The sequence below is a fragment of the Pteropus medius genome, unplaced genomic scaffold, assembly GCF_902729225.1.
Source record: "Pteropus medius unplaced genomic scaffold, Ma_sr-lr_union100, whole genome shotgun sequence".
NCBI lineage: Eukaryota > Metazoa > Chordata > Mammalia > Chiroptera > Pteropodidae > Pteropus > Pteropus medius.
Window position 1 is genome coordinate 16,755,732 of NW_024354503.1, and position 27,448 is coordinate 16,783,179.

General features: G+C 41.7%; 1 protein-coding gene and 1 pseudogene across 1 annotated transcript; both read left to right on the forward strand.

Moving 5' to 3' along the window:
• The first annotated feature begins 7,787 nt into the window (after positions 1-7,787).
• TREM1 (triggering receptor expressed on myeloid cells 1) lies at positions 7,788-15,439 on the forward strand. The gene is made up of 4 exons (XM_039854392.1): positions 7,788-7,948; positions 9,955-10,311; positions 11,525-11,726; positions 15,026-15,439. Exons 1-4 carry the CDS (start codon positions 7,900-7,902, stop codon positions 15,129-15,131), a joined length of 714 nt encoding a protein of 237 aa, XP_039710326.1. The 5' UTR covers positions 7,788-7,899; the 3' UTR covers positions 15,132-15,439.
• Positions 15,440-16,351: 912 nt separating this feature from the next.
• On the forward strand, positions 16,352-27,319 carry LOC120596279 (triggering receptor expressed on myeloid cells 3-like; annotated as a pseudogene).
• Positions 27,320-27,448: the final 129 nt, after the last annotated feature.

The window sequence follows — 27,448 nt, forward strand, 5'->3', positions numbered from 1 at the left end:
GCAGGCTAGGATGACAGTGCACAACTCCTGAGATACAAAGACATAAGATGAGTGTTCACACCCACTTGTAATCTTGTTCACGTGCTCATGAAAAAAACTAAAGGCAAGGAATCTCCCTCAGTGAGAGCCTAGAGAAAGGGAGTAGGAAATAGGCCCTTATCCTCTGCGTAACAAAAACATCAAGCCACTGGGATAGGGGCCACAAGCCCTGATACCCTAGAGCAGAGGCAAAGACCCAATGAAGCTAAGGAAGTGTATATGAAACAACTGTATGGCTGACTGGATTACAAATGTGATGGCTGGAGCTCCAGCAGCTATTTTGGCCCACAAGATAACAGAATTTAGAGCTCAAGAACTGAGATGGTGGGACAGAGAGAAGGAACCAAAGTCCCTAATGATTCACAACTACCATAGTAGTCCTGAGGTGCCTATCTCTGAACATTTTCAGTGAGAGGTAATAAACTACTATTTTGTTTAAGCTACCTCGACTAGAATTTTCTGTTGTATTTAGCCAGCTAATTCTAAAAGAATCAGAGGCTTATGACTCATTTATAGAGGAACGTCATATCCCTGGGACCTCCCTAGATCATAAACCCTGTATGTAAACCATTTGGCTAGGCTGCAACCTTGTGCTTCCATAAGTAGGCTTTGCAATGCCAGCTGCTAAAAAAAGTAGGCTAAAATTATTTTAGTGTGAAAGATGTTACTAGGATAAAAGATATTACTTTTTGAGTATTGAGGTCTGAGGATAAAGAGTCTAAAACTTACTGGCCCTTTGGAATGTCACTTAATTAGGCTGTATGAAGTTACAGAAGCTTATCCGAAGATACACTACGTAAATTATTTCCTCTAGTGGCGACCTGGATTTATAAAAGGTTGTGACCTGAGGATTTTGCTGTTTTGTTTTTGGAAAACAAAACAAAACCACAACAACAAAAAACAGTCCAAGTTGGGAAAATTTTTAACTGATTTTAAAACTTTTTTTCTTAAAAAAGTGAGTGTGTGTTCCTTCTATTTGATAATAGTGCAGTTATTGTAGAATGAATGGCAGTTTTTTTACTAAAACTTACATGGCTAAAAAATTTTATAAAAATTTTAAAGTTGCCATTGTCAGACTGGTTATTGTATAAGTAACTGGTGTCTATGTAAACTGATTCTTGTAATCCATATAAAAATGAAAATTGTGTGGACCAGTGTTATCATTCCACTTGAACATTTTGGTAAAAATTTTAAAGTGTAATATCTCTATAATAATTCCTCATATAATTTAATTGACTGTTGATCATAATCTAGTCATATTTTATGAGATAATTAATAAACTTTGGACTAATACAATACTGGGGCGATGAATATTTCTATCTAAATATTTTTGAGAAACAAGGTCAAAGTTAAAATGGATTGTAGTCAAAGAAATTAATACTACTATATATGAGGGATCAAATCTAAATTAAAGATCTAATATATGCCATACATAATGCATATGTATATATAATGTACATACAAATAGATATACAAACATATATGCAATTTTGACCAACAGAATAAAGAACTAAGAGGATTTTAGATACAGCTTCGAACACTTCTTGTCTGCATTCTTCCTGTTATTCATCATATGAAATTCCCTCTCAAGTTATTAGATACTCTTCCTATTTTTTCCCTAAGGTTGGAACAGAGCTGCTTCTTTTCAATTTACTGAAAAAGTAAAGAAACAAATCTATCATTTACATTACCTTATCAAATGTTTGAAAAAGATTTAATTAGTATTGTAGTAGAGTGGGCTAGATTGTGCTGTGAAAACAAACAACCTTCTCCCTCCTCCTTCTCCAATCTCACTGGTTTGGCCCAACACAAGCTTGGTCCTCGTATCTCATTTCTGATGCAAATGAACCATCAAAGCTCTGCTCAATAAAGGTATTGAGAGACTTGGCTGATAGCGGCTTCTACAATCACTTTAGAGAAAGGAAATGTGGTGTATTCTCTGCTGATTCTTAAAGCCTTATTCCAAATGATATGTATTTCTGCTCATAATTTATTGGCCAAAGCAAATCACACGGCCGTGTCTTACCCCAAAGTGTATAGGCAGTGCAATCCATCAAGTGCCAGGAAAGAGAAGAGACAACATTTGTGAACAATCCTAAAGTTACCATACGTTCAACACAAATACAATTCAAATATGAGATGGCAAGACAGTATATGACATGTTTTAAGATTAATAAAATGTTTTTAACAAGCAGGAAAAAAGTTCACAAAAGGGAGAAATCTAATATGCTTTCATATCGAGATTTAATAGAAAATGACAGTAAAGTTAAAGGTGAATTGGATGCATCTGAAAGTATATTTGAAGATTGTATATTCTATATTTTATTTTGTTCTGTTTGGTCTTTGCTATTAACCTTCACACCAATTTGCAGTGTGTCAAAGTTAATAATCAATAATTTTGGAAGTTCATTTATACATTTATATTACTAGAATTTTTATTGCTATAAGAGTCAATGCAAAATGAGTTTGTTGAGTAGGAATTCCCACTTACTAACATGTTCAGGAAACCATGTTTTGCATAATTGATAGTGGTCTTGCTCCAGCTAAGTGAAAGACTTTAGAGTAAAGTCGTCACTTTTTTTCACTCAGGCCACAATCTGGACTTGTAGAGTCATCTTCACTATCCTGTAGGAGCAAAATGTTGATATGAAGTAAGGACTAGTAGCAAAACCAACAAATAAGAAATGTCAGCTGATAGAGCATTAACACTCTTGAACTAAAAATTAATAATGATGGACATCAGGAAGAGTCTATATAACTAAAACAGAATTAATAGCTCCTTAGAGGGTAGCCGATTCCACTTTGGAACAGGAGAACTCAGGATGGGTCTGGGGCATCTTGTTGCTGTCGATTGAAGATGAATCCAAGAATTTTTGGTGGTGAAAGGACACAAGAGCCAGCTTAAATGGCTCCCAAATAGCCAACTGTGACTATGTGAGCACCAAAGTGAAATAGCAGTCAGTTTATTAAGACAAGATAAGTCTCAAAAAATTACAAGTATATAATGATATTTTAAAAAGGAAGAAATAATGTCTTTTCTCTATAAATAATGAGTGCTATTCCCAGAAAAAAAAGTTTACATTTAATTTTATGTGTGTTTTCAGAGTGGGTGGAAATGTTTCCATGCCCCAAAGCTAGAAAAGTCACTGTTAGTAAGGATCATAAATGACTTCTAACCCATGATTGAGGTGGCTTTGTTTATTGATTGTGAGTGAGCCGATTATTTGGCTATCACCTCTCTGATGAACATCTCTCTACTGTGGTCTGAGCTGAGATTCTGAAACCAGATTTCTCATTTGCCGGTTGGTTCCCTGTCTTACTCTGTCAGTGGGGGTGCTGGAGGGAGACTGGGGAGCTGGAAGAAGGGGGTGGAGACAGGCTGCACTTCTTCCTGTTTGCCTCCTTTTCCTGTGAGTGTCACACAATAATGCATTTTACCAAGGCAAGGGCATGGCTACAGTTGGTTCCAATTTGTCGTTTTCCCCACTCCCAGTGACAGCTTCATGGGGCCTCCTCAGAGACACCAGCACCAGACTTCAGAGATCTGGGCCCCAGACCCATGGGGCCCTCCTCTGGGCCAGAAAAGAAGATACATGCAATCTCACTGCTAAAAAAAAATCATGGTGTATACATTTTTTGCCACAATAATCTAGCTAGGTTAGAACGGATATGTGATTAACCAATTCATATTAAGAAAGAAACTGCTACCTTACTCCATTGTGAAGATTGAGACATGAGCCAGTGACTTACTGAAGAAAAAAAACAAGAATAATATTTGTGCAGACTTTCATAATAACACCGAAAATAACATTTGACAAATAAATACAAAGAGGCTCATTGTACCTTAAAAACAAGGGTCTAAGGCCACCAAAAGATTAAGTGTGGAAGTAAAACCCTTGACTCGGCCTTAATAAAATAAAAAGAAACACTAGGTCACAAGTCCCAAGACTATTTAATGAGAAGCCTTAAGAGGTATAACTTGTTGGGAGAAATAGTTTGTGGATTTAAAATACTGCAGGGGTCTCTGAACTCCTCAGAAAAATAAGGGATAACAGATTAGAGGATATTTACATTCTGTTTACCTCAAGCATAGACAGTAATCGGACAGGTGAAGAAAGACTTTATTCTCATTTAAACACACTCAGGTGCCACTTCTAGTTAGGAAAGTGTGAAGGAGCCATCTGCTTCCTGGAATGGTCAAGTCTAGTTAGAAATCCTTCATGGGCTATTTAATTAAAAGTTCCCAAAAGAGAAACAGAAGAATGAGGAACAGAGGAAAAAAATAAAAAAGAAGTATTAAGATGATAGACCAAAGTGCTAACGTGTCAATTATTATCCTCAATGTAAATCACCTAAATACACCTAACAAAAGACAGAGATTGACAGAGTGGATAAAAGAACACAATCCAACTAGATGCTGCTTATAAGAAACTCACATCAAAGTCAATGATTAGGTAAGTTGAAAGAAAAAGGATAGAAAAAGATATACCTTACAAACAGTAATTTTTTAAAAAGCAGGAGTGGCTATATTTTTTAATTAAAATTATTGATGTAACATTGGTTAATAAATAGGTTTCACAGAGTGGCTATTTTAATATCTGATTAAAGTAGACTTGAGAGCAAAGAATAGATCTATCTAGAGAAAAAGGGACACATAATAAAATGATAAATGTATCAATCCACCCAGAGGACAATGACCCTAAATGGATACACACCAAAAAATAGAGCCTCAGAGTACGGTTGAGCCTTGAACAACACTGGAGTTAGGGGTGTCAAACTCCCAGGCAGTTGAAAATGTATGTATAAATTTTGCCTCCCCCAAAACTTCATAGCCTACTGTTGACTGGAAACCTTACCGATAACACAGTCGATTAACACATATTTTCTATGTTACATATACTTATATATTGTGTTCTTACAATAACGTAAGCTAGAGAAAAGAAAATGTTATCAAGAAAATCATAAGGAAGAAAAAATAGATTTACAATAGTGTACGTATTTATAAAAAAAAAAATCTGCATGTAAGTGGACCCGTGTTGTTCAAAGATTAAATGTACATGAAGTGAAAACTAATAGAAATAGAACAAAAATTTTTTTCCTCTTAATCTTTAAGGAACTTGACTCTTAATGCAAAGTATGCAGACGCAAAAAAATGAGAAAGTGTTGTATTATTCATTTAAGTGTGGAAGATGTTTGTTGTAAGTAAAAGAATTTGCTAAATGAACTGTGCTGATCTGATTCATCCTTGTAAAAATCACAAAGGCTCATCTCTGAGTCAGAAATTTCAAAACCTCTATACCCACTTTCCCTCCTTGTGAGCCAAATAAGTTAAACAAGCAGTGAAACTGGCAGATTTCAAACCTAACACAGTTGGAAGCCTGGTTTCTGATATTATTTATAGAACAAAGAATAAAAGGAACTTTAGTAAAATCTTAACTATGTTAACAAAACAAACAGCCAAATCTGCAGAGAGCCTTAAGAATTTACTTGAGCCAAGATTTTGAGGATATGCTGGAAGCAAGATCTCAATGGATTGAGAAAATGCTCCAGAGAATGGCAGTTTTACAATTCTTTTTATATATTTAGAATCAAAGGAGAACATGTAAGGAAGGTTATATGAAATCTATTTGTGGTAGATTAAAGAGGCTGGAGAAAGCAAAATGGAGAAATCTCTAAGATTGGATAAAAAGGAAAATGGAGAGATATATACATCTTTTACATTGGTGGGCACAGTATGGTTAACGTTTAACAATTACAGCAAATAGAGATGATATGTGGGCAATGATAACAACAGAGTTTTGAGATTATTGCCAAAGAGCCTATTTTTGAGGGGTCTGGAAGTGAAAATTACTCTGACATTCCAAAGACATGTTATCTTAAAGGTAAAGATGAACTTTTTACTGAGGATGGTATAGGCCTGGAATGTGACTATCCACCGTGATCAGCCGGGTTAGAAGTTAATATTCAGACCATCCTGTGTGGTTACTTTCAGTTCCTGGGCTTGTCAGGACTGTGTAGTCCCCTTTTCATTCACAATTATAATGATCTCTGCAGGTATAAAAATATGATTTAAATCTATTTATTATTGTCTATATTTTATAAATTGCTACATTTACCAGTTTTAATTTTAAAAATTAGTTAACTTGTAATTCTTTAAAATTTGCAGACACGATAGGACCTTTGAGTTGTTCTCATATTCAAACAGCAATCAGTTTGGGTTTAAAATTCTAGAGTCATAATGTTCTTTACACACCATCCTGCTGTCTCTTAACATTTGTTACTCAGAGAAGAAATCTGATTCCTGCTCATTTAAATTATTTTGGAGAAATATGTTTTTTTTTTTTCTGTTCGTTTAGTGGCAAGAGTCTTTTTACTTAAATTAAAAAATTTTCACTTAGAAACTTTCTAGTCTTGTTCTCACTATATGAATTTTTTCTTCCCATGTTGAACTTTCTCTCAACCTCTAATTACAGATTTCTTTTCAGGTTCACAGAGGTGTTCTTTTTTTTTTTTTTTACATTGAGGTATTATTGACAAACAACATAATATTAGTTTCAGGTGTACAACATAACGATTCGATATTTGTATATATTATGAAATGATCACCACAATAAGTCTATTTAACACTACACAGAATTACAGAACTTTTTGCTTGTGATGAGACGTTTAAGATCTACTGTCTTAGCGACTTTCAAATACGCAATACAATATTGTTAATTATAGTCACAGCACTGCACCAAAAGTTTTTTAATATACATATTTATCCCCGTTTATGTTCTCCTGTTCCATGTTATACTTTGTTTGTAGGTTGGATTTAAGTGGCTTGTCCTCCAATATATTTCTTGGCTCTTCAGAATGTATTTTACATTTGGGAGTATTTCTGAAGTGAATCTTCTCTGTCATTGATTTGTTTTTCACACCATCACATCTGCCTTTTATTGCTTCTAGTATGGAATCTGCTGCAGGTTTTTCTTCTCTCATCACTCTTCTGTCCTATATGACCCTGTTTCCTTTTCCTTTTTATCTAAGTCTATTCTGGTTTAATGGTGGTCATGTCCTCTCAAATTGTTTCTGGGGTTTGCTACACCTCTGTGAGCTCCCAGGCCATGTTTGTGACGGTATGCCGAGGGCGAGCGCAGGGTGTATGCTACCCTGGTGATGAAGAGGTTGTGGGCCTCACAATAGAAAACGCCAAGTGTAACAGGGTGGAACTGAGTAGGGACAGAATGCAGAAATAACATGCGTGTTAGGTACCGTACTGAGCCCTTTCCATAGGGACCTCATTTAGTCCTCACAAAAAAAACTAAAAATGAGATATCATTATCCTAACATGTCCTTCTGTGTGCCTGACACTCTTATCTATGCTGAACTGAACTGGATGGGAACAGAGAGTGGGCCTCAGGAGAGCAAGGCAGCCCTCTATTCCCCTGATAATATTAACACTTTTTTTTTTTTATGGTGACATTGGTTAACAAAATCCAGTAAGTTTCAAGCGTACAATTCAACAGTAAAGCATATACATATTGCATTGTTTTAACACTTTATTTTTATTTACACAGAAGTACTCTTCTCATTAGAATTTTGTGAGGTTGGTTGAAAAGGTAATTGTCATGATCCCCGAGAACAGGAAAGTGAGGTTTGGAGAAGTGTAGTGGGGACTGAGCCCCGCCTCTTGATTCCTACGTTGTCTTTGACGTCTGGAGCCAAGGCAAGTGGTGATGGAAATAGAACAGCAGACTCAGAACCTCCCAGTAGTGGCATCATATCCTGTTGTGCAAGTTTTCGGAGCCTCTAGTTAGGGTGTTGCTTTGTAGCTGTCCCAGGAGCCACAGAGGTAGTTGGAGTTGGTGCCTATGAAGGATGAGGAAGGTTAGGCTCTCGGGGCTGCTCTGGATGTTTTTCATCTCAGGTAAGGCGAGGAAGTGGTGTGAGCAGGTGAAGCTTCTGCTCAGGACCTCGGTGGGTCACACCACGAGAGAATTTTCCCTTTTATTTTGAAGTTCCAGGGGATATGGCTATCCAAAGTAGAGTCAACAAATAGTTATTCCAGGCTCGGTTTCTCTTCTCAAACCTAACAGAATCAGGGGGACATGTGGGCCTGAGAACGAAAAGAAAAGGTGGTAGGGAAACAGGATGTCTGTGCATTTTGATGTTGTCCAGAGACATGCAAATACCCTGGATGGGAAAAACGATAAGATAAATCTAAACTTGAAATGATCTAAAATAATTTTATTTGAGTTTAAAGGTTTTGTTCTTATATTCCATCATAGCGCTTTCGATATTGATGGTTTATTAAATACAAATATTCAACAAATATTTCCTAGGGTTCTCCCATGGGGCATGAAATACGTTACTGCTAAGGACACGGAAGCGAACAGAAGAGACCTTCTGCCTATTTTCACGGAGGGCAAGCTCCCAGGCCTCTGCTGACTGCCAGGGTTGGAGGACACTGTTGCTCAGGCTGCTCCATCTCTAGGCCCTTACTTCTCTTATCGCACAGCTCACATCTTCACTAAAAATGGAAGCGTTTGGGATTTTAGTTGCTCCTCCTCCTAATCCTTATGAATAAATTGGAAAAATAACCACAGAAAGGAAAATGTCAACAGTGAGTTAATAGTAAGGTTTGCCTTGCAAAGACACAGGGAGAGGGTGTTTTCTGGGGATTCACCACTTTGAGCAAGGTCACAGATGATCACCTTCTGGAGCTTACACACAAACCTTGCTTTGGGTGTGCTTGGAGCTGAGGTGGTAATCCAGATGGGCAGATGGAGTTTGGTTCTCATGGACCAGTGCATTTCCTTGTGTTTCATTCATGTTTTTCCAAAGGAGTACTGGAAGAGGATGGAGGGTTGAAGGTTGTGTACTTGTGGGAGATAAAATCAGCAATATATATTTTGTCATGTGTTGTGGGGGTAGGTTAGGGGTTGACTAAAAGCTCCTTCTAGTTTCTGCATCCCAGGGAGTGGAGTTGTTAGGCACCTATTCACCCTTGGGTTGTGACTATTGTAATCCCAACCAGACAGCTACCTCTGGCCATGAGGTAGCTCAGAGGTTTAGGGCTGACTCTAGAGTCAGACTACCTGGGTTTGAGTCCTAACTCTACCTCTTTCTACTGTGAGACCTTGGGCAAGTCATTTAATAACCTCTGGTTTATTAAATAACCTGTGCCTTGATTTCCTTACTTTCAAAGAGGAATAATAGCAGTATCAACCTTTGAAGGTTATATGAGATAGTATTTTAAACACTTAGTGATAAACGATATTTGTTAACATTTATTACATCATAATAATATGTTATTATTAACATATTAGAAGGAATTCCTTTCTTGCAATGGTGGAAGAAACAGTGCACAGATAGCACTTCAGCATTAATTTCTTATCGTCTCCATTCACAGTAGATAGGCAAGTTCGTAAGGAACCTCAGTCTCCTGTAACTCCTACTGTCTAAGTCCATTCGGGCTCCCATAACAAAATACGACAGACTGGATGGCTTATTAACAACAGAAATTTATTTCTTACAGTTCTGGAGGCTGTAAGTCCAAGATCAGGGTGCCAGTAAGGTTGGGTTGTGGTGAGTTCCCTCTTCTGGTTTGCAGACTACCAACTTCTCACCGTGTCCTCACATTGTGGCAGGAGGCGAGGGGGCTCTCTAGAGCCTCTTTATAGGGGCACTAATCCTGATGATTTGCAAAAACTATATGCAGTTTAGCTCTTGTAGTTAAAACAAAACAACAACAACAACAAAATGAAACAAAAATTACTCACAGTGAAGATCTGGGGTCTGGTGCTGGCTTGCAGAGAAAGTTGCATCATCTCTGGGTAGTCGAACAAGAAAAAGAAGGGATTCCTCCCTCTTTTTTTCCAAAGAGAGGAAAGTTATTCCTCATGGAGCTTAACTTTGATTCCCTGCTTACAGAACTCCAAGCTGCAACTGATTTATCTGAGGAAGAGTTTACCCTAGAAGAGGGGAAGACCCTGGAGGTGGACTGTCCTTTCTCCCGTGAGCTGTACCTCTACAGCCAGAAGGCATGGCAGAGGCTGACAGCTGGAAGCAAACCTGTGATTTTGGCAAAAACAGAGAAAGGCTCAGGGATGTACAATAAAGTCCAGGTGGGGAGGTACCACCTAGAGGAAATCCCAGAAGACAGCGTACTGCGTGTCCAAATGACTGACCTTCAAGTGGAGGACTCGGGATTATATCAGTGTGTGATCTACCAGCCTCCCAAAGACCCCGTCATCCTGTTCTATCCTGTCCGCCTGGTGGTGACCAAGGGTAAGTGACCTGGGGCTGGAAGGGAGAGGATGGGGAGAGCCAGGCTGGGTAGGGGTCAGAGCCATGTGGTGGCACCAGCAGAACTGCAGCTCAGGATTTCTAGCAGCCCGTCTTTCTCCCAGAGGCTTCTTGTCTCTCATTTGAGAGGCATTTGGTCCAATATTGAGAGGTAGTTTCTGTGTATGGAATTCCTAATTTAGGGAATTCAACTCCTGCCCATGTCGATTGCCAGCTGTTCTAGGAAGTGGGGTACAGCAAAAGACGAGTGGTAGACTTGGAAAATTAGTCTCATTCTTCAGATCTCCATATAGAAGTGGTTTCCTTGAGAAGCTGTTATGGTTCACGCTCCCCCTCCCAAACATGCATTCGATATGCTTATAAAGCAGTGCTTCTCAGACCTTACTGTGGGCACAGACCCCCTGGGGATCTTATTTCAAATACAGACTCTGATTCAGGGGGTCGAGGGTGGGACCTAGATTCTGCATTTCTCATCTGCTTGCAGGTGATACTGATGCTGTGGTCCACGGCTCCCTTTTTGAGTAGCAAGGCTTCAGAACTCGTTTTGTGTCCCCTCTCATTGACAACACTATCTCACTGAGTAGTAGAGGCCTGTTTACTCTCCTGTCTTCCTTGTACATCTCTGAGCACTTTGAGAGAGGGGCCTGTGCCTTGCTCAGCTTTGTATCCCCAGCAACTAATGTAGAGACTGGCACACAGGAGGCCTGCAGTAGATGTTGATATTAAGAAAGGCAGAGGAAAGAGAGACAGGCTCAGGTTTCTAGCACCTGGAGAATTCTAAACCTAAGGAACACAAGGTAACATATACAATATATTAATAAAAGATGACTTGTGAAGCAATATGCCACAGGTACAGGTGAGTGCAAGGCAGAGTGAATGGTAATCAGGGAATTATTCTCGAAGAAGATGGGAGCATATGGATTGGTGAAGAATAGCAGGCAAGTGCATTTCCAATGACATAAACAGAAAATTCCTTCCTCCTTTTCTCTCCTACTCTTACCTTCTCTCTTTCCCTTTATTCTTTCCTTTTTCTTGTTTCTGACCTAGGCTGACCCCACACAATTTTTTTAATCTCAGTAAAAGAAAACCTTGCTTCATGAATGGCCATCTTCATTTCCCTTCTCAGCTCCATTTATCCTACCTCCTGCCCGTCCGTCTGTTCATCCATCCACCTATCCAACGTGTCTTCTTGCAGGTCCTTCAGGTACCCCTTTCTCAGACAAGAATCCTACTCAGAGCCTGACTCCGAATACCATCCTTCCTCCTATCACCCTCGAGGTCCAGAGCACGCTTCATACCAGGCCCAGAGCTGTGACTCAACTCCTGCCCATGTCAACTGCCACCCTCTCCTCTCCTGGCCTTGGAGTCAACCCCACACAGGGGCCAGATGTCATCAGGTATGGTTTCCAGGTCTCTGGGACCCTGATTTAGTGGTCATGATTCCCAGCCCATGTGCTGAGAGGATGTGGGGGAGTGAGGGATAGGGGAGCAGACTTGAGTTACTTCAGTCTGGTGGAACTTCCCGGGGGAGGAAGGAGGTGGTGCTAGAGTGAGGAGGAGGCTCTTGGTGAGGCTGCCACTCTCCTCAGTTCACCCTCTGTGTTTCCTTGCATGCCAAGGGAGAGAGGAGAGGGAAATTGCATCTTTGCTGAATTCCAATGGACCTCAGCCAAGCCCAGGAGCTTAATGGTATAGTGGAAAAGCATTTTGAGGGAACTTGGATTCTAATGTCAGTCAGCTGACTGGCTGTGTGACTTTGGGTGAGTCAGGAACCCTCTTTGGCTTCAGTTTCCTTGTCTATACAGTAGGGAAGCTGGGAAACTAGGGATGGAAGTGATAATCTAGCCAAACAGTTCTCAGCAGCTCCTGGGTGTTAGGGTTACCCGGAGTACTTGCTTTTGCTTTGGGTTGTTTTTAGTATTGCTGCAGGCCAAGGCCAACAGAATCAGAATTTCTGGGGCTGGTCTCAGGATTTTTTTATAAGATCTTCAGCAGAATTTTACTGTGCAGGCAAAGCTAAGAACCACTAACTTTGCATGCATACCCCTCTTTACAGTTTATTATCAAACATTGTTTTGTCTTAGAATGTGTTTATCATGAAATATTGAGTTAACAGGAAAAGAAATATTCTTCCATATTCTCACTAATCTAACATCTTTTTTCTCCATATTCTCTTCTAGTCTTTATACATATTTTAACATAATAGTAATTCGAATTATAAACATTTTCATTATTTTTCTGTGCTAAAACTATTTTTCGATATTGCTACACAGTCTTTGTAATTATAATTTCAACGAATTCACACTTTTCTATCAATGGAAAAGCCATAACTTAGATAACGATTTGCCTGTTGTTACACATTGAGATTGTTTCCATTTTTTAATAGTATTAACTCTGAGATGAACATATTCTTGTAGATGTCTTTTTCTTCTTTTAAATCATTTATTCAAATGAAATTCCTTTTAAAGGAATTTAAACGTTTATATCGCTCTGTATACATATTGCCAAATGGTCTTCCAAAAATTAGAAATGATTTGCAGTGTGATCCATAAGGTGTAAGTGAAGCAGTATCACTGCAGGCTTGCCTACAAGGATTGAGTATTTCTAAAATATTCCTGCCAAAATAGATGTGAACTGGTACCTGCTTCCATTTCTCTATTACTGTGATGGTGAGCTCTGTGTAGATAGAAGTGGTACCTTTTTCCCCTTATGTTGTTTCACTGGCACCAGCCTAAGTAGGTGCTTAATACATAGTAGGTATTCATTAAATCTTTGTGGACTAAATAAAATAAATGATGTATGAGAGTCAACATTTTCCTTTAGTCGCTACTTTTCTTTCCCTGTATTTAAATGAGTACATAACATTCCTTCTAGAGTCTGTACCTCTTTTATCTATTAGCTTTATCTATTAATTAATGATGAACTAGTCTCTCAATTAGAGTCCAGTTAGGAAAGCAGACGCCACTGAGCTGTTTGAAAATGAGGTAATTTAATACAGGGAGCTGTTTGCCCAGGTGGTGGAAGAGCTGAGACCCCAGTCTGGGGATGGATGGTGAGGCCCCTCAGAGGAAGCCACTTGTCACTCTGTCTTAGGGTGGGTTCCCCAAAAGCAGGCTGTGGGACGAGTCTTGTGTAAAGGTTTTAGGAAGCAATCCTAAATAAAAGCATTAGAGAAGTGGGATCAGGTGAGAAGGAAGCCTAGCAAAGGGTGTCATAACCAAGCTGGGTCCCACGAGGGGAACTCTGGCTCAGTTCTGCAGAGGGCCCTGCTGATCCATAGATTATACCCAGAGTTGTGTCTATCAGGAACTGGAAGCCGGAGTATTTATATACCACATTTCCAGTCCTTGGTAAGGGTGGCCCAGGGGCACATGAGTTCTCAGGCACTGCAGGGTTCTGGCAGCCTTCATGCGTTCTCCAGAAGGGTTGCATGCTGGCCGCTGGAGTGGATGCACCCAAGAGCCCCGTGCATGAAATGTTAGAGGACAATGTCAAAGGGATACGGCAGGACACTGGCAGGAGAGACTGGGAGGAGGTGGACTTAGTTGAGCCCAGGGCTGCGACCTTCGCATAGCAGGGCTCAAACCCTAGAGGGCCAGAGAGACACTGGCTGGCCACCCTGCCCCACTCCCTCGCCAGTGCCACCAGCGATTGAACTTGACCAAGCACCCTTTGACATCTAGTTCCCAGTGATAAAGGATGGTTTCGTAGGCTGGGGGTAGATTTCAGTGCAAAAGGGCCATTTCCTGACTTTTATTGCCATTATGTCATTTGTTTCTTTGCTAACTTGTACATTCAGTTTTAAGTTTTGTGTAGGCAACTGTATTAATTTAAAAATTACTACTTTGCTTTATTTTTTACTTGTGCTTGATTTTATTTCCTGGTGACTTTTCTTTTATTTAAAATTTTTAATTTAAATCTTTAATCCATCCTTGGGAGGGGAGATATTATGCTATACAATATAAATTGTAGAAAAGAGGAATTTTTCTTTATATTGTACTGCAAGACTATTAACTAAAAATCCTTGCTGACATCCTGGGCTGCTGATTGATTTCCTTAGATATTAAATTCTTATATAACATTAGATCTGTCTCTGAACTTCAATCTGTTTCACTGCTACCTATTTCCCTTTTTGTTCCTGTGTCATATCATGCCGATTAGTTGTTCTATAATCTATTTTCATATCTACTGAGTCTGGACAGGCCAAGTGTCCTCACTCATTTCTATCCCTTTCTTATGCTTTCTACTGATGTTTATCCAGGACATTTAGAATCATTTTTGCTGAAATCTATACAAATTTATGATGGGATTTTGACAAGGATTAGATTTTTTTTTTCAGTTGGTAGATGAGGAAACTGAGGCCAAAGAGATAAGGTGCCTCTCCCAGGAAGTAGGTCATGATGCTGAGAACAGAGAATTTACTGGCTTTGGGACCCCCTCTCTCCACTCATCACAGTGGAGGAAGAGGAGCTTAATTGGCCTGCCCTATCCCCCTGCTGCCACTTCTGGACCTTATGTTCTCAATTAAATACAGGAAACGGGGCGAACTAAATGTATAGAGACAGTCAGTATGGAGAAGGTTCTAGAAGGACCTATGTAGATAAAGTAAAGGGTGTGAAGGACTTATAGAGAGTGAAGATCAAGTATGAAGGAGTGTCATTGCCAGCAGCAACATTAAGTCTTCTCTCTCCCCCAGGATCTCTCTGATCAGCATTGTTGTTTTCGTGGTGTGTGGAATCCTGAGTAAGAGCCTGGTCTTCACCATCCTGTTGGTTGTCACTCAGAGGTCATTTGGACCCTAGGTCCATGAACCCACAAGAATGATCTGTGACCTTCATGCACGCCCATCTGGCAGTTGGGACAGAAGAAGACTGTGAAGGGGAAGGAAAGGAGTGAGACGATGACTGAGTTGAATTTGTAACACAGGTTATTTATAAGGCTCAGGGTCCTACCTTCTTGGCCCTGCTAACTCCCCTCGTTTCACTAATAAACTTGGGTGTGTGCTTTGTTCCATCAGAATAGAAGATACAGCCCCTAACATACCCTGAGCCTCCATTCCATCAGTGGTTCAGGGTTTGCATTAAATAAAGACATAGTCTAATTCTTTTCACTGTCACTGTCTTGAGGGAGTCATGAGGTATAGAGGGCACAGCTACAAAATCTGTCTTGGTCCCTGCCCTGGACCATAGTATTTTGGCCTGACCTGTACAAAGCTCCACTACAGAAAAATTCTGCTCTCCCACCGCTGGGAATTTCCTTTCTCTAGAATCAGACTCTTCATCTCCCTTCATCTGTCACCCTTTCCAACACTCCCAGTAAAGGGTGTTGAAAACTATAAAATGAGAAGAAGACCTGATGCCACAATGAGAATTCCATATTTGGGAAAGAGAAATCAAGTTAATCAGAATGATGCCTCCTGGGGACATACTGGGAGAGTGAGATAGGATTCAAAGTATAGGACTAATAGAGAATATCATTTGTCTATTGTGTGCTTCATCACTGGATCCTCAGAACAATCCCACGAAGGCAGAGAAGTGTGTGACTAGAATGAGGCCACATGAGTAGTAGTAAGTCACCACTTACTGGCAGGAACAAAAACTGAAGAGGTCTTTTACTACAGACTAAGTCCCTCAAAGCCAGGAGTTCTGCCTATAATGCCTCTAAATGCCTCTTTCTCTTGTATCACACATGGAGCAGGGATAGTCTCTTATGTTCACTCCTAGTTCCCTACTCTGTCTTCTGCTTCTATAACTCCCCTTCAGCTCCCATGATCACCCACAAAATAGGTGTCCAGACCCACCCGTGTCTTGCAAATGCCAACAGATTTAAATCAGAGTGTTTTGATTTCCCACCTCTTTTGGCTCTAAAGGAGAAAGGTCCCCATTAGCAGGAGAAGATAATAGGTCCTTCTATTCCAATTCAGGAATGGCCAAGGCCAATTTCATCCTAAATTCCCCAAGAACAAATACACTTTACCACACACTATCCTCTTGTGTTAGAAAAACATATTCCTATAACCAGCATGACTTCCCCCAATCCTGAGATGAAAGGTACCTGAGTGCTAAGGTAGAGTTCCCCCACTCTCCTGTCCTGATCCCACTGCAATCATATAAAACCTTCCTTATCAATCTGAGAGCAACTGCTCTGTCTGAACCCTTCAGAGGGATGGCACTAAACCCAGAGAAATTAGCTCTGATTTCCCAATTTTGAGTCTGTTAGATGTGTGGAGAGAACTCACATGATTTCTAAATGTGTGAGAAGCACTTGTTCCAGAAACTGTTCTCAGTGCACCTGTTTTCCTGCCTAAGAGAACTGAGCAGCTCAGAGGCAGTAACTACATGTTTGCTTTCTGAGGTTGCTGGTCTGAGGCCTGGAGTTTAGCAATTTCAATGTTGCCCTTGTTCATGAGGTTGACAAAAAAAGACCAGGGGCAAGGGAGGTACCATTGTGAAATGCTATCTAGGAGAGGCAGAACACGTTAGGGCAGTGTTTCTTAAACTGTTGTTCTTAGACCACTCGCTTCAGAGTCTCCCGGGGGATTAGATTAAAATGCAAATTCCAGGGGCCCCTCCAGACTTACTGAATCATAGCAGGTAGCAATCAGTGGTTCTCAAGCTTGCTTGGGAGTTAGAGTTCCGAGGAGTCTTCATGCTCCTTACCAAACACCACAACACAGTCATAGTAGATGTAACCAACTGCTTGAGGTAGTGTGCTTGTATGCTTAACTTAGTTATAGATTAAGTAGAGTTTAAGTCCAATATATTAAACTTGCCTGAGAAATTATACACAAAATTGGAAGACAAATGGTTGTGCTGGATGCTTTTCCATTTGCACTTGCAGGCCTACTCTTCATCCTTTTCCTTCCTGCTCTGTGCCTAGGAACCTGACCAACGTTGGCTAAGTCAACAGACTCCCTTGCCCACCAGCTTCTGGTTGGGTTTAGCCACTGGGCAGTATGAAAGCAGAGCAGAGGATGGAAAGAGATTGAAGGAAGGGTTTTTACCTCTGGGCTCCCTCTCTGTGAAGTGGCTGCCTTTCTCTACTGGAGGCCTCTTCAAGTTCCTCACCCAACAGCTACTATCTCCAAGTTTGGGCAACTGCTCCATCCCCTTGCACCATTAGGCCCAGAGGTAATAATAACTCACCACTATCACTGGCCTCAGGATACTGTGGCATTCCTTAATGGTTTCCCCAATTCTGCCACACTTTTATCAAATGCTTTGCAATTACCCAGTTTCAGTGAGCCACCTGTTTCTTGCTAAGACCTTCAATGATATGATAGTGTTATGTGGTTAATTACACAGGCCTTGGAATTAAACAACAGCCAGTTTTGAATCCCACCTCTATAACATCCTTGAAATGTGTCTGATCTTGAGTGACTCGGTTAATTTCTCTAGTCCTCATCCTGGAAATATTCTTCATTGCCTCATGGGCATAATAACCAATACTGGTCATAATTCTTGATGCCAACAACTGAATCCAATTCTGGCTATCTTTAACAGCAAAGAAATTTAGAAGGAAGTCAGTAGCTCATAGAGTTGATGAGAAGGCTGAAAGACCAGGTTTTGAAAACAGTAGAAACCAAGAGAGAATGGAGAGTAGAGTCCACGGATGAGGTTATTTCATGAGACAGTCAGGTGATGAACTTGCCATTGATGTTACTGCCCCTGTACACTTGAAGCCACCAGTACTTGCCACCATACCATTCCTGGACTCTCAATGCTTAAACTGCCTCTGTGCAGTCATCTCCAACTGGTCCTGCGTTTTGTATCACACCCTCAGGATCCAGAATTCTGGGAAGACTCACGTATTTGGCCAAGTTTAGGTCAAATCATATGCCTGTACCATAGATACCAGGGAAAAGGGGCATACTCAATAGAAAGGGAAGTTGAGCTCTGCACCTTAGTGAGACCCACACTTTGGGGTATATCACCCAAACAGAAAAGGCATTGGGTGCTAGAGACCTAAAAGATGACAAATATTCATTATACAACCTCCCAAAGCTGATAGAATTAAATAAGATAACCTGAGTAAAGCACTTGGCACATAATAGACCTTCATTCCATGGTAGTTACTCCCAGTACCATTTTAATTGTGGTCTCGATGCCTAGACTGGGGGCTTAGGGAAGCACACACCTCGTACACAGGCAGAGAACCCTAGGAAAGCCTTGAGGCCTTGGGGTCCATTTGACCTCATATAGAGCTTTTATAGGCATTGTCTATTTGGACCACTTGCCTCAGAAGCAACTGGGTTGCTTGTTAAAATGAAAATCTCAGCAACTGGTCAAGATGGCCTAGAAGGTAGAGGCCGTGGACGCCTCCTCTCATGACCACACCACAATTATAGCAAAACTACAGAGCAATCATCATGCAAAGTCACCTGAGGTCTGGCTGAACATAAGCCCTACAACTAGGGACAAAAATAAGAAGTAACCTTCAACCAGTAGGAGGGATGCAAGATGGGCCAAACCCACAACCATGTGTGGTGATCGAGAATTGGAAGGTTATCTTGGCTGCAGAGCCTCTCCTCAACCTGAGGACCGAGGAGTCCTGGCCCCACACTGGGCTCCCCAGCCCAGGGTTCCAAAGCTAGGAAGAGAAGTCTCCACAATCTCTGGCTGTGAAAACTAGCAAGATTATGGATGAGTGAGATGGGGGGCTGCAGGAGTTATAGGCGTTATTCTTAAAGGGCCCACACCTGGACTTACTCACTGACAGACTCACTTGCTCTGAGGCAGCTGCTTGAGGAGCCCCAGGGACATATGGAGAGACACTGGGTTGTCAGGCTTCAGGGCAAGGGCTGGAGGGGCAGCTTTCTCCTGGACAGAAGGGCTGGCTGTACCCATTGTTCCTTTGTTGAGCCCTCCCCAATCCCAGTGTGCAAATGCAGGTGCTGCCATATCTGAGTCTCCATCAATTTGGATAACACAGGGTTATAGGTGCCTCGAGAACTCAAGGTAGGAACCGAGGCTGGCTGCCACTAGTGTGGGGCTTGGAGCTGGTCGGCAAGAGCGTACAGGGTACGCTGAGGCCAGATGCTGCTTCTTTGGGTTTTGTGAGTCTTTGAGAGATTTTAGGAAAGTCTGTAGCAAGAGCCAAGACAGGCCACTTGTATGGAATAAACCAGTGGAAGCGGCTTGGGTGAGCTCAAAAGTTGGGAGAGGTGGAGTCTCAGGGAATCACCTGGATGGAGCAACCTGTGTTATAAGGATGCTCAATGAACTTAGGGGAAGAGTAGATTAAACTCAATGAGAACTTTAACAAAGAGACAGAAAATATAAAAATAAATATAGAAAACATAAAAGGGAAGTAGTCGGAAATGAAGAATACGATACATGAGACGAAGAGTACAGTAGAAGGAGTCAACAGATTGGATGAAATGGAGGATCGAATCAGTGATTTAGAGAATGGGATAACCAAGGACACCCAATCAGAACAGCAACAAGTCAAAAGAATCCAAAAAATGAAGATAGTTTAAGAGGCCTCTGGGACAACATCAAGTATAATAACATTTGCATCATAGGACTATCTGAAGGAGATGAGAGAGAGCAAGAAATTGAAAACCTATTTGAAGAAATAATGACAGAAAATTTCCTGAACCTGGTGAAGGAAATAAATGTATAAACCCAGGAATTTCAGAGAGTCCCACCCAAGATGAATCCAAAAGGCCCACATCAAGATACATCATAATTAAAATGCCAAAGGTTAAATACAAAGAGAGAATCTTAAAAGCAGCAAGAGAAAAACAATTAGTTACCTACAAGGGAGCTCCCATAAGATTGTCAGATGATTTCTCAACAGAAACTTTGCAGGCAAGAAGGGTTTGGCACAAAATATTCAAAGTGATGAAAAGCAAGGACCTACAACCCAGATTACTCTATCCATGAAAGCTATTATTTAGAATCAAAGGACAGATAGTTTCCCAGACAAGAAAAAGCTAAAAGAGTTCGTTACCACCAAGCCAGTATTATGGGAAATGTTGGAGGAATTTCTTTAAGAAGAAGAAAAATATGCTCCAGCCAAAAGATAGTATGGCTGAATGGATAAGAAAACAAGACTCTACAAGAGACTTACTTCAGATTAAAAGACACACACAGACTGAAAATAAAGGGATGGAAAAAGATGTTTCATGATAGACCTAGAGGATATTGTACTGACTGTAGTAAGTCAGAGAAAGACAAATATCATATGTGGAATCTAAGGAACAAAATAAACAAACAAAAAAAAACAGAAACAAACTCATAGATACAGAAAACATTTTGAGAGTTACCAGATGGGAGGGGGTTTTGGCAGGTGGGTGAAAAACGGAGAAGGGATTAAGAAGTACAAATTAGTAGTTACAAAGTTGTCATGGAGGTATAAAGTATAGCATAGGAATATAGTCAATAATATTGTAATAACTATGTATGGTGTCAGAGGGGTACTAGATTTATTGGGGTGATTACTCTGTGAGTTATACAGATGTCTAATCACTATATTGTACATCTGGAATGAATATAATATTGTATGCCAACTACAATTGAAAAATAAAATATATTATTAAAAAAATGCAAATCTCTGGGCCTTCCCCAGACTTACCAAGTCAGAGTCTCTGGAGGTGGAACCAGGCATGTGTATATTTGCCAAGCTTCTCTATTGATTCAGCCACATGACCATTCTTAAGAATCATGGTGTAGAGTAAGAATAAAGAAGGCATGTCAATAGGAAGGTTTGAACTGGACCTTGAAGGGCAAACCAAATGTGAATGTACAGTGTCACTCCAGACAGGGAGAATGACAGGAGGGGTTATGGGATGTAGTGGTCAGGGTCCAGTGATGAGAATATCTTGGTAACCTGAGGAAGTGAGTGGAGTAGAGGTGGGACATCAGATGGATGGGTCTAGATTTGCTATGGTGGAGAATGGAGAATTCTTGAGTGTTGTCCAATAGGGCGATGACATAATGAAAGCAGGAAGGAAGATGTCACAAGGGCATCTTCTGCATTTTCCTGAGCTGTGTCCTCTCACTAGATTTCCCTCAGGGTTTCTCAATTGCAAAGTAACAGCTAAGCCTCTCAGGGAAGACGGAAAACATTCATGTGAGGCAACATCCTCTAGTGGCTGCTAGAGCCCCTGAGAATGGCCAGCACACAGTAGATCCAGAGAGTGGATAGAATGGAGAGGATGAGGCTCTGGGGGGTGGTGGTGGTGGAAATGGCTGCTGCTGCTGCTGCTGTTGCTGCTGCTGCTCTAGGCCTCAGGTAAGGAGAGGCAGAGAGAGGGAGGTAAATGCCAAGGGGAGGTACTTACTAAAAGGGATTTTCTCTTCTTTATGGGGAACTCAAATGGGATCAGGAAGGTAATAAATAAAGACTGTGCTGGTTGACCTTAATCCAGCAGGGACTGTGTGATAAAACAGAACATGGGAGTTCCTCTAGTGCACCTGAAAATTGAGAAAATTATGTGAAGTCGACGAAACAATCTCTCATTGCTATGCTGATACCCTGGGAGGTGTAAAGCAGTATAAGGCATGGTCTCCCCTTAAAGGAATGTTCAGGCACCAAGGTAGAGGAACATGAGTAGGGAAAAAGTTAAAGTGGAAATATGAAGACCAAAATACAGTGGAAGTCACTCTAGCACAGCACAGAGAGGGAGTGTAGAAAAGAGGTTCAACGTTCTGAAATTGGACAGAGCTGGGTTCAAATCCCGTTTCTTCCACTTTCTCCATATATGTGACCTTAGGAAGTTTTCTCGCCTCTTTTAGCCTCAGTTTCTTCATTTGTAAATAATATCTCCTCAGAAGTATTCATTTGTAAGTGGTACCTACTTCAGAGAGTTGTCCTAAGAGTTTAACAGCAGACTGCTATAAAATACTTGGCTCAGTATTTAGGGCTTAATAAGTGCTTAAGAAAAGTTATAGTGGATGACGACGACGATGATGATGATGATGCTGTAACCAGGTGTAGGGTGATCAATGATATGGAAGGTTGAGAGGATTAGCGTTAGCTGGAACCGTTCAGTAGATTCCTTCTGGGACCAAATGGTGTGGCTATGGGTGGAGAGGAGTGGGAAGAGCATTCAGCTTGGGGACAGCAAGAGCTAATATAAAGTATTACATACCTGAAAGCAAGGAACATGTCTGGGAACCACAGGTAGAATAGAGCATGGGTGGTAAAACTGGTTAAATTCCTTTTTTTTTCTTTTAAAAACTTTTTATTATGAAAAATTTCCTTATAACATATAGGAAGAATAGCCACCATAAACTCATCACCTGGATTCAAACTTTGAACATGATCGATATTTTGCCTTTGCCTGAGCGGTTCCATCTGTGTGTATATTGGTGAAAATGTTAAAACATTTCACAGTAATTGACAGAAATCCTAAATTACTCTTAAATGCTTAAGCTACTAAGACTCTTGCATGTGCTCTTGTATCTGAGGTGCAGTCTGTGGATGTAGGGATGGTGGGAGAATCATCTGTTCAGTGAAGCACTTTGATTTCTCATTCTAGGATTCTAAGCTGTGGATAAAGAGAAGAAAATGTGCCTACTAGAAGGAAGGAACCTGACCATATCCCGTACTTAAACATTGCGCTATATGCCTCCGGCATCAAAGCCTGGCAGCTGGTGGGGAGCCAGGGCCCCCCAGAGACGCTGGTACGCATAAACACTAGAAAACACTAGAAACACAGACCTAAACCAAGCCCAGGCTGGGAGATATCTTCTGGAGGATGATGCTATCAATGCTGTAATCAGCATCACAGTGACAGAGGCAGGACTTGGGGCTGCACCAGTGTGTGATTGATTGATCTCTCACCTCAGAACCCCCATGTGCCCTTTCCTACAATTTTGCTGATACAGTGTGAAGGTGAGCAGCAGTGAGAGCCTGGTCAGGTTGTGGAGGCTGAGCTCCTCAGCCACAGGCCAGAGCTCCATCTGCCATGAGGGTTGCTTTGGAGAGAGGGCACAGAGTAATGGGGAAAGCTCTCCACCCGAAATCAGAGCACTTGGGTCTTCTACTCTCTCGCTTTGCAAGTTTGAGGAAATCATAGCTCCTCTCTGGGCTTCAGTTTTCTTACTTGGTAAGACAAGAAAATTGGACCAGGTCATCTCAAAAAATCTTACTCTGGCGGAGAATCTGCTAGAGGAACTGGATAACTGAATGACTATGTGCCAAGTATTGCCGCTGTTTCTACTGCACAAGGGAAAAAGGCTCCAACAGGCTATGTTCCTCACTACGTTTTTCAGCTGATACATGGTGCAGCTGCGCTCCTACAGAGATCTTTCTGATTTGATTGTCTTTGATGAATACTGGAAAAGCCAGTAAAAACTGTCTCCTTTTTCAAAGGATTTAAAAAGTAGTAGATGAGGAGTAGACTGCGAAACGAAGGGCCTTTCACTGACCTTGAGTTGCTTCTCTTTGGTGGGAGCATGGCCAATTCTCCCCATCCTTTCTTAGAAAGTCTGTCTACTCACAGTAGAGATGGAGCTAGGAAGGTAGAGCCTAAAACTTCTGTCTCAAGCTTCTCAATACATCTTCTCCTTTTGAGCTGGAGAGGCCTCCACCACACAGGACACTGCTTGTCTGCTTCCTGCTAACTCGAATATGTGAATATCAGGCCAGGGTTGGGCTGAAGTTCAACTTCATAGTAGAGTCTGGAAATAAAGAGTTGACTAAGCAAAATGACAATGCTGTAGGCAGGTCTGGAGGGAAACTATTGAACCCACGTGCTAGAAAAAAAAAAATCCCCAGTTCTTTAAGAACATCCAGTGATACCCGATAATTAACAGACTGGTTACAAATGGTTTTATACAGTCAGTTAAGCAGTTTCATTGCCCTATACTCAGGAACATTTTTATTAATTTGGTCTTAGTATTGGTTCACGTGGAAGTACTAAACTATTGCTCTTTACAAAGATAAGTGGGGTCATTGCAGGATAACAGGAGGTGCACTGGCCTGGATTCCTACTCCTTCTCTACTCTGAACCTACTCAGTAACCTTGAGTAGGTCCCTCACCCTCTTCTAGGCTTTCTCCACGGTGACATTCAATGGCTCCAATTCTCTAGATTTCTCTGTATTTATTAAGTTCAGAGAAACAAAGACCTTATATTTTACCTTTGGCAAAGTTTGTCCAGTAGAAGCTTGGGCCCCATCAGCTCTGAATCCATCATTCAGTAGCTGTCTGGTTCTGTAATTCAGACAGTAAAGACAACAAGAGAAATAATTTAGAATGACTGAGCCCATACTGTTGAATGACAGTGATATCAAGTTCAACACAGGATAAATGTAAACATAATTATTTTCATCAGACCACACATAACAGGCAGTGGAGTTTTGATAGCAGCTTTATGTTCCTTTCTCCATTAATTGGAGAAAACTTTAGGCTAACGTGGCTAAGGAAACAGTCTGGTATAGATTGTTCCTGCTCAAAGGACTTATTGGTCTTCCAAGGTAAACAAGAATATAATCCTCTGAAAAGGACATCTGAGTAAATACTATGGTTGCATGGAGAGGAAATGACACCCAAGGGTTGTTTTTTAGTTAGATTAAAACAAATGAATGGAGAGTTCTTCCTGGAGTGGTGTTGGGCCTGCTCAGAGATATGTGTACTTTCCTTCAGTAGATTATGGGGGAATTTTTCTTTGTTTATTCTTTCCTTTTCCAGCTGGGGGACAGCATTGCAGCGGGTAACCACAGAAAGAAACTTACATAATGTGATGATATTTGGAGGTGATGAATGTTATCCACCCAGCCCTACTACAAGGGAGAGACCTGAAATAGGAATTTCAGGGAGAGAAGGTGGGGCATGAAGGGCAGGAGGAGGGAGCTTTCCTGCCTAATGGACAAGCTCCATGATGGGTTGAAAGCAGGAGCAGAACCTGTTGTGGGGCACTTGACTGTGATGGGCTGGGTGGACATGGGTGCTGAGAGCTGAAAAATTAGTCTAGGCTCATTGGACAAGACTCCAAAGGCTGAGACCAGCAAGATATACAGAAATACACAGCAATGGAGTCAGGAGACGTGGGTCCCAGTGCTGGCTCTGCTGCTGTCTACTGAGCAACTTTGAACATTCCCTGTCTACCCTATTCCTTGGGTGGTTAGATTAGATGATGTTGAATGCTTCTTCCGCCTTTGACCATCTAGGATCCTATGAACTTTTATCCCCCGAATAGAGTACAGTGCCATGGCGATGAACTTGGGAGAAGAATGCTCAGACTGTAGGAGAAGAAAAATTGTTCCAAACATCTTGGAGGTCCCTCTCCTGCTCAGATTAATTATCCAGTCTGTGGCAACAACCTGGCAAGCTTAGGGTATGCTGTCCCATCTTCATCAAGCATTCTCTGGGCACCCAGTAAAGGTCTGATGTCAGTCGAGGCCCTCAAGAGTTTTTTATCTCTTTGGGAACATGGCACCTATCAAAGATAACCAAACCTAAAGGGCAGTCTGGATTTAGCATAAACTGTGACTGAATCAGGGTCACTGCAAGGAGGCCACAACAAAGCAGAATAAAACTTTGGGATTAGCTGGAGCCCTCTGCTCATGCCCCATACATGGGCTACAGAGAGCCAGGCTGGATCACATGGGGGACTGTCTCCTGCTCCAGGAAGGCCGAGGGAGTTCTGAACCCCAGCAGACAGAAAGACCTCCACTTTTATTTCTATCCTGAAGTCCTCAAGCAAGCCTTGAATGTTACTGTCTCAAAGCAGCAGAAGTCCTATTCATCAGCTGCACAGGAAAGGAGCTGGGGTTTGGGGAGCTAAGAATGTATAAGTGTACTATACTCCTGATGTTAAGGCATTACCTAGAAAAGGTGGCTCAGGTGAGAATGTAACCTGAGCAATCAGCAGCTTCTTCCTTGGAGTTAAGGAATGGGATTGACAGAAATCCTTCCCTACCCAGAGTTGCTGGGGTGTGGGGGCTGGAGGTGGGTGTAGAGAACACTAAATATAGGGGCAGAAACTTTGAAGGTAGCAGAGGAGTAATAAATGCAGGAGAGGAGGTGGCTGCCATGCCAGGAGCAGGCAGTGGGAATGCACACATGGAGTATGTCAATTGCAAAGGTGGGCAGTTTGGATGAGTAGAGAAGAGATGGGTAAGGTTAAAGCAGGACCATAAATTCAGAGTATGAGAACCCTGAGTGCACTTTGTCCTGTAGGCAATGGAGAGCACGAAAGGCTTTCCTTGGCCCCTTGAGAGGAGGAATGAGGGCTCAGTGCAGAGTGACACAGTAACTGTGTGCAGGAGGTATGCAGAAAGGAGAGATATTAGGGGCAGGAGACCAGGTAGATCTCTTTAGGGTGAGAGCCAGGGCAAAGGATCATGGGAAAGGTAAAGGCCCATCCTCGAAGGGTGGAAACCCCTGCTCTGCTGCTCTCATGGTCAGGAGAAAGGGAGCAGGCTGAACTTCAGAGCAAACATTCAGCAGATATCTTGGATTTAGGAGGGTTAAACCTAGGACACGAACACTTGCCCTTGACCTTTTAGGCCCGCCACTTGCCCCTGACCATTCTAGCCTGCTAATGCCAGCTATTGTTCTGACTTGGGGATTCATCCTGAAAAAGGGCCTGGTGTTCTCAGTCCTGTTTGTCCTTCTCTGGAAAGCCTGGGCCTCATGTGTGTGGAGACTAGGGCTATGCTTGGGCGAAAATGAATTAGGAGACTGAGATGGTGGCTGCAGGTGTAACTTTAGATGGACCTTGTCCTAGTGGTTCCCCAGAGCTTGTCCCCTGATTTTCCTCACTTCTATTCTCAGGAGTCTTTGGACATGAAGCAGGGCTAGCCCTGGAAACTATGAATGGGGCTAGGTTGGGCTCCTCAGGACAGGAAGACCTGGAGGTGGGAGAGGCGGGTGAGGATTTTTGCTGCTTGGCAATCCAGTCTCTTCTTCAGAGGAAGGAGGGAAGCTGAAGCTGTGGCTGGCATGGACGGCTCATTTTCACATACTGCTCATTTCTCTCACTCCCCGGGTAAGGCAAACCCTGGGAAGCAGCAAAGTCACCCTACCAGGAGCTGACAGGCATGCCTTCCTCCCCTAGCAGACATTACATTCCACTCCCTGGTCAGTAAATAAACCAATAAATGAATTTCTCTCTCAGGTAAATAAAAGGCTTCCTAAACTTCTTCTGTTAGATCTCTGCCCAGC

Excerpts from the sequence above, each read along its gene's own strand:
- TREM1 (XM_039854392.1), top strand. The coding sequence starts at position 7,900 with ATGAGGAAGGTTAGGCTCTCGGGGCTGCTCTGGATGTTTTTCATCTCA. Across the intron at positions 7,949-9,954 it reads CTGGATGTTTTTCATCTCAG|AACTCCAAGCTGCAACTGAT; the intron begins GTAAGGCGAGGA and ends CCCTGCTTACAG. Across the intron at positions 10,312-11,524 it reads CCGCCTGGTGGTGACCAAGG|GTCCTTCAGGTACCCCTTTC; the intron begins GTAAGTGACCTG and ends GTCTTCTTGCAG.